The 6000-nt window shown below is 35.4% G+C and overlaps 1 protein-coding gene across 2 annotated transcripts in view; it reads right to left on the reverse strand.

Moving 5' to 3' along the window:
* Positions 1 to 5226, reverse strand: part of LOC128231179 (eukaryotic translation initiation factor 3 subunit C-like) — a 38195-nt gene extending 32969 nt beyond the window's left edge. For both annotated transcript variants that reach the window (XM_052943665.1, XM_052943664.1), the window contains exons 1-5: positions 5119 to 5226; positions 2968 to 3086; positions 2567 to 2632; positions 2194 to 2270; positions 1816 to 1928 (exon numbers count right to left, since the gene is read on the reverse strand). In XM_052943665.1, the coding sequence (XP_052799625.1) occupies positions 1816 to 1928; positions 2194 to 2270; positions 2567 to 2632; positions 2968 to 3059 (348 nt within the window). In that variant the 5' untranslated portion in view covers positions 3060 to 3086; positions 5119 to 5226. The remainder of the gene's footprint in view (positions 1 to 1815; positions 1929 to 2193; positions 2271 to 2566; positions 2633 to 2967; positions 3087 to 5118) is intronic.
* Positions 5227 to 6000: the final 774 nt, after the last annotated feature.

Below are 6000 nucleotides of genomic sequence, written 5' to 3' on the forward strand. Positions count from 1 at the left end.
ATGCAAGGATTTTTAAATGTGAATCCCAAATGCTGGGACTGTTAAATGTAAGTCCCAAACCCAGGGAATATTAAATGCGAGTCACAAATCCAGGGAATATTAAATGCGAGTCACAAATCCAGGGACTTTTAAATGTAAGTCCCAAATGCAGGGACTTTTAAATGCGAGTCCCAAATGCCGGGCCTGTTAAATGTGAGTCCCAAATGCCGGGCCTATTAAATGTGAGTCCCAACCCCAGGGAATGTTAAATGTGAGTCCCAAATGCCGGGCTTATTAAATGTGAGTCCCAAACCCAGGGAATGTTTAATGTGAGTCCCAAACCCAGGGAATGTTTAATGTGAATCTTTAACCCAGAGAATGTTTATTGTGAATCTTAAACCCAGAGAATGTTAAATGTGAGTCCCAAACCCAGGGAATGTTTAATGTGAATCTTAAACCCAGAGAATGTTAAATGTGAGTCCCAAACCCAGGGAATGTTTAATGTGAATCTTAAACCCAGAGAATGTTAAATGTGAGTCCCAAACTTAAAAACTTCAGAGACAATATAATGGGCTTATCTTCCTCTCAAATTGGATACAAAATCTGCTGTCTATTAAAAATTATGACTTTCACACTCATAGAGAGAATGGAATGAATTTATCAATATTTTTATTTTTTCCCAATTTCCAAATAGTCAGATTTGCAATTGATCATAAAACAAATGAATGCATTTTGTAGGATTTCATCAACATGTTTCCTTCAGCATTCATCAAAAAGTCAATACACCATCATTATAATAAATAAATACAGTTGTCTACTTTCAGTTTCACTTCTAAGTTCTGTCATTTTCCGATATTGGCAATGAAGGTCAATGTCATGTATTTAAACATGTAGTTTAGGCATGACAAAAACAGCATTGTCTATTAGTTATTTTAATCCCCTCCTGCACCGAACAATTTACTGTCACTTTTAAATTAGTAATCCTTTTGTTGACAATGACACATGTTTTTAACACAATAATTTAACTCTTAATTTGTCACATGCTCTCTGATTGGATGAAAAAATGTAGTTAAACCAATGAAAATCCACCTTTCACCATGACGCGGATATTACATCATTGTATGTTTCTGTGAATAGACGCTTGCATGTTGGGGAAATAACTGTTTTGTTTTCATTTTCATCGTCTTTTATTCTTATTTTCTTTTGAAGTTTTAGAACTCCAGATTGGAAATTTTTATTCAGAAATGGGAAAAAAGGGTACTTTTTGCCATTGGGAACATGACCGAATACCGGCTATAAATATTGCCGAAAAAACCTTGACAATTCATAATTGTATTTTTTATTCATTTCTGAGGGGAATTGATTACCAATTTTTGGGAAAATATGACTATTTTTTGGGAAAATTGGATGATTTTTGGCGAGGGGAAACAGCCGTTATTCGGCGGTAAATTTCACACAAAAAAAATCACTCACAGGAAATGTTAAAGGTGAGTCCCAAACCCAGGGAATGTTTAATGTGAATATTAAACCCAGGGAATGTTTAATGTGAATCTTAAACCCAGGGAATGTTAAATGTGAGTCCCAAATGCCGGGCCTATTAAATGTGAGTCCCAAACCCAGGGAATGTTTAATGTGAGTCCCAAACCCAGGGAATGTTTAATGTGAGTCCCAAACCCAGGGAATGTTTAATGTGAGTCCCAAACCCAGGGAATGTTTAATGTGAGTCCCAAACCCAGCGGAATGTTTAATGTGAGTCCCAAACCCAGCAGAATGTTAAATGTGAATCCCAAAAAGTAATTTTTTCTATTAATATGTATAAAAAGAAACAATTCAAACCTCAGTGACAAAGTCCTCGAGCTCGACGAGAGTACGGATGTAGAAGCGGGGAATGCCCTCCTTCTCCACCACCTTCTTCGCCTTGTCATATGCCTTCAACAGGGACTCAAACTCTGTGCAACAACACAATCAAAACACTCATCACTTCATGTAATGTTTTACATGCTGGCATTCAATTTGCAACAAATCTCTCCAGCTTTCAACTTTACATTCAATACCTTACCCTGTGTCAAAATAAACCAGTACTTTTCATGATTAAGATTATGCAAATGCACCTTATGTTTTAGACATTTGAACAGCATATTCATTAAAAGAAAAATGTTTTTATTATAGTTTGCAGAATGTTTTCAGCCAGATATAGTTCTAATCAAAACTTACCAGTGAGGACATTGCTCAAGTCTTTAATCTTCTTCTTGTTCTTCAAGTCCTTGATAATATTCTTCAAATCGTCATATCTGAAATGGCATTTGAGAGAAAACGTCACCAACCATTAGATCATATTGAGTTTTTAATATTATCAGCTGACAGCACAAACAAGAATAAAGCAAAACGTAAGCCTTATCACAGTATTCAACAATTAAAACCATACATGTACACTTTAGCCTTTTATTAATGTATTCAATGAACAAAAGTTGCATGTACCAGTTTTATCAAATGACAGCATTTTATTTTTTTATAATAAGATCTATGAATACATGCATTAATGAAACCCAACTTTGTATATTTGAAGGAGTAGTTAGATTGGACATACCTTTTGTCTTTTTCACTTCGAACAACACGTTTTGTTTCTTCTTCATCATCAGAAAATTGGAAAACCCTAAAAAATGAAATATCATACATACATCTGTGAGCACCTGGCTTCTTAAGTATTTTGCTGATCTAAAAAATGTTACAAAAGTGTTTGCCTACTATAAATGTGAAGTCTTCTCAGAATAACACACATAATGAATGTTTTACTGTCCAAGCCCTTTAAACATTTCCAGCATCTTTATTACACAACATTGATACGATTTAAGTATGCAGTATTTCAATCCTAGGCTCATTCTAATACAATTTCATTTAATGAAGACAAACTTGATTTGTTTTACAGAAAGATCGAAGTAGCCTCTATTAGTTTATTAGCTTTGAATGTATTTGCTTGTTAAGACTCACTTTGTAGGCGCTGCTGAGCGGGTCGTTACAATTTCGTCTTCTCCAGACGAACTTTCCGACTCAGAGTCGGATCCTTTGAAAAATCGTGACATATTTTAACCAGAGCACCTTTCTATATCCTGAAAAGGTACAACAAAATGTATTTGTCACTGTTGGTTATATCTTAGATACAAATTTATTTCGATTCTATGTTTTCCTATTGTTTAAGATGTCCTATGGAATTAACTCAGGGCTTTTTCTGCCTTTTTTCGGAAAAAGACCCTAGATATTTTTTTTCAGTTAAAAGAACATGCTTTTCATTCTCCTGCAAATGAGGAAATTATGAATTATTAGTTCCTTTTCCCTTTCAAATGGCTGAAATATAAATCATTGGGGTGTAAATATTTATTGCAATAAATCGTGACATTCAGATAATGTTCATACTGATCTCTGAATGGGATGTAAATCAATGATTTCTGAATTCAATTATCTCCAAAACCTTACATTACATAATTTAGTAGGATGTTGAATGAACAAAGGTAAAAAGACTTTCATCAGTTTTTGTTTTTTTACCTTTGAATGCGATATTTTTCTGCAGAATGAGATTGGGAAATATATATATTTTGCTTTCGAATGGGTCCGATACTCGGACCTTACATATTAGGCCGAAATCAGCCAGTTACTTGTAAAACCTCTGAGTTACTGAGGAACATGGAAGTTCCTCTACAAGTGGACTGTAAATTTGGTATTATCTTTCTGTTAGATATACTAAATGCTCAGATCTTGACAAGCGAAAAACACTGTTGAGTATGGATGTGTAAAGGCGCCAATATATACGCTCTTCTGGGTGTGTCAAAGCTTGCAGTTTGTTGCCTTCTTGTAAACAAATGTTACTTCTTTTCTAATCATTGCTCGATAGGGCAATAATTGCCTGATTGGACAAGTTTCACCAGCCTGCTCAATAGCTACAATGAGTGTTACAGGGATACTTTTTATTATTTTGACATTTCTTATATATCCCTGTAACGCTACAACTCTCTCTACCATTTAGCACTTGGCAAAAGAATATACAGTATAGTAATATTATGCATCGATGTTGAATAATAACGACAAAGTTGTTTAATATATACCTGACAATGATCTAAACTGGATTTAATCTGGGAGTAGGATTACATATATTATTGGTCCCAGATTTAATTTGTCATTAGTCGTTATTTTCACATAAATATAATCTTGGTCACGAATACCGGCATACATATGTATACAACGATGTCAGATTTGTCCTAGATTTACAGATATCGAGATACTTGATAAACAATCGACACATTAAGTGTTTTATAATATCTGAACATGTTTTTTTTTGCATAATGACATAAATAAATATGTGTTTAATAGTAGGAAATAAAGCAAATACTATTTCGTAGAAATTTGAATTTATAACAGAGATTATTTCAAAATTGTGGCTGCGAGGATTCTCTCCGCGAGGGCTGGTGGATAGCCATAGTAAAACAAAATCGTCAAAAGACTCGCTGACGGCCATTTAGGTGGACTACAACACAGACTTAATAGTTAAGCCTGGAAATATAGATATTCTGGTTTTCCCAAGCTAATCCTCCAGTACAAACAAAATTTTCCCATTTTAATATACACACGTTACTTCAGAAACAATAAAGGCATTAGTCTGTTACATGAATTGGGCTGTATAGTCTGTCAATATGGGCGGTAAAACCGATGGGTTGTAATTTTGGCAACGACGCTGGCACTTATTGCTAAATTAATATTGGCCATATGTTTTTATTCAAAAGACAAAATGTTTTTGTTTTTAGTGATCGGTGATCCCTCACATCATCGAGATAACTTGACAAATCTCATTTTATGTTTATGGCAATGTATTATATTGATAATATACATGTTCAAGTATGTATAAAATATAATTTTGGCTAGTTGAAATTATTTATTGTGACTTTAATGAGCCTTTGTCATCAAGCCACTGTGCTCGGAATACTGTATGAGACGGCATAATACAGATATAGACGTGGATATATAAGCCGTTGATCTTGAACTACACATCTCAGAGAAAATCTCAGAGAAAAGAAATACATAAGGTCAGATTTATAAGGATATGTCAATGTATATAATGTTAGGCACATAATGAAAAATCTTTGAAAAAACCTTTAAAATATGCTGCAATTAGTCGGCAACATGCACACGTTTTGCGATCTACGTCATCAAAAACGACGCACACATTATGTCGAAATCATTCGGCGCTTTCAAATTGAGGCTGTGTACCACTAAAATAAATGCCTCTACCTACACATAGCAGTTACGTCCCTTTTGTTTTGTGTCAAACACATTATAAACTATATGGATCTATTTGCCAGTGTTTTCCATGATATATTACTCATTATTCAGTTTATTTTAGTTTAGTTTAGTGTAAAGTGCGAGACCAGTAAACACCAACAGATCCCTTCAGAGAAAAGCATGCTCGACCCTGCAGGGGTCCGCTGGTCTGTATATACACATATTTAAAATTCTCTACCCACACAGAACCTGGGCTTTACTAATTTGCATATTACCAACCAAGTTAACGTACTATGAATGTACTTCCGTTTATAACGGAATGTTATTGTGAACGCACATCCGCCGCCTACAGTGGACCGTTACATTATGAACGCGCCGATGATCCGCCGCCTACAGCGGACCGTTACATTACTTTCCCCTCCGAGAAGACTCGTCCCGAGTCTTGGTCTGGGAAACTCAAGGGTAAGGCAACTCCGTTCCGGCAGTTGTCAATATCCCACCGCTGCCACCACTTGTAACGTGCGCCGGCAAAGAAACGCCAACAGATCCCTTCAAAAAAAAGCATGCTCGACTTTGAAGGGGTCCACTGGTTATTATATACACTAAAATCTCTATCCACAGACAGCCCACGCTTTGCTAATTTGGATATTACCAATCAAGTTAACATACGTACTATGAACGTACTTCCGTATATAACGGAATGTTATTATGAACACACATCCGCCGCCTACAGCGGACCGTTACATTAGTTTA

Source organism: Mya arenaria, chromosome 4 (assembly GCF_026914265.1).
Source record: "Mya arenaria isolate MELC-2E11 chromosome 4, ASM2691426v1".
NCBI classification, from domain to species: domain Eukaryota; kingdom Metazoa; phylum Mollusca; class Bivalvia; order Myida; family Myidae; genus Mya; species Mya arenaria.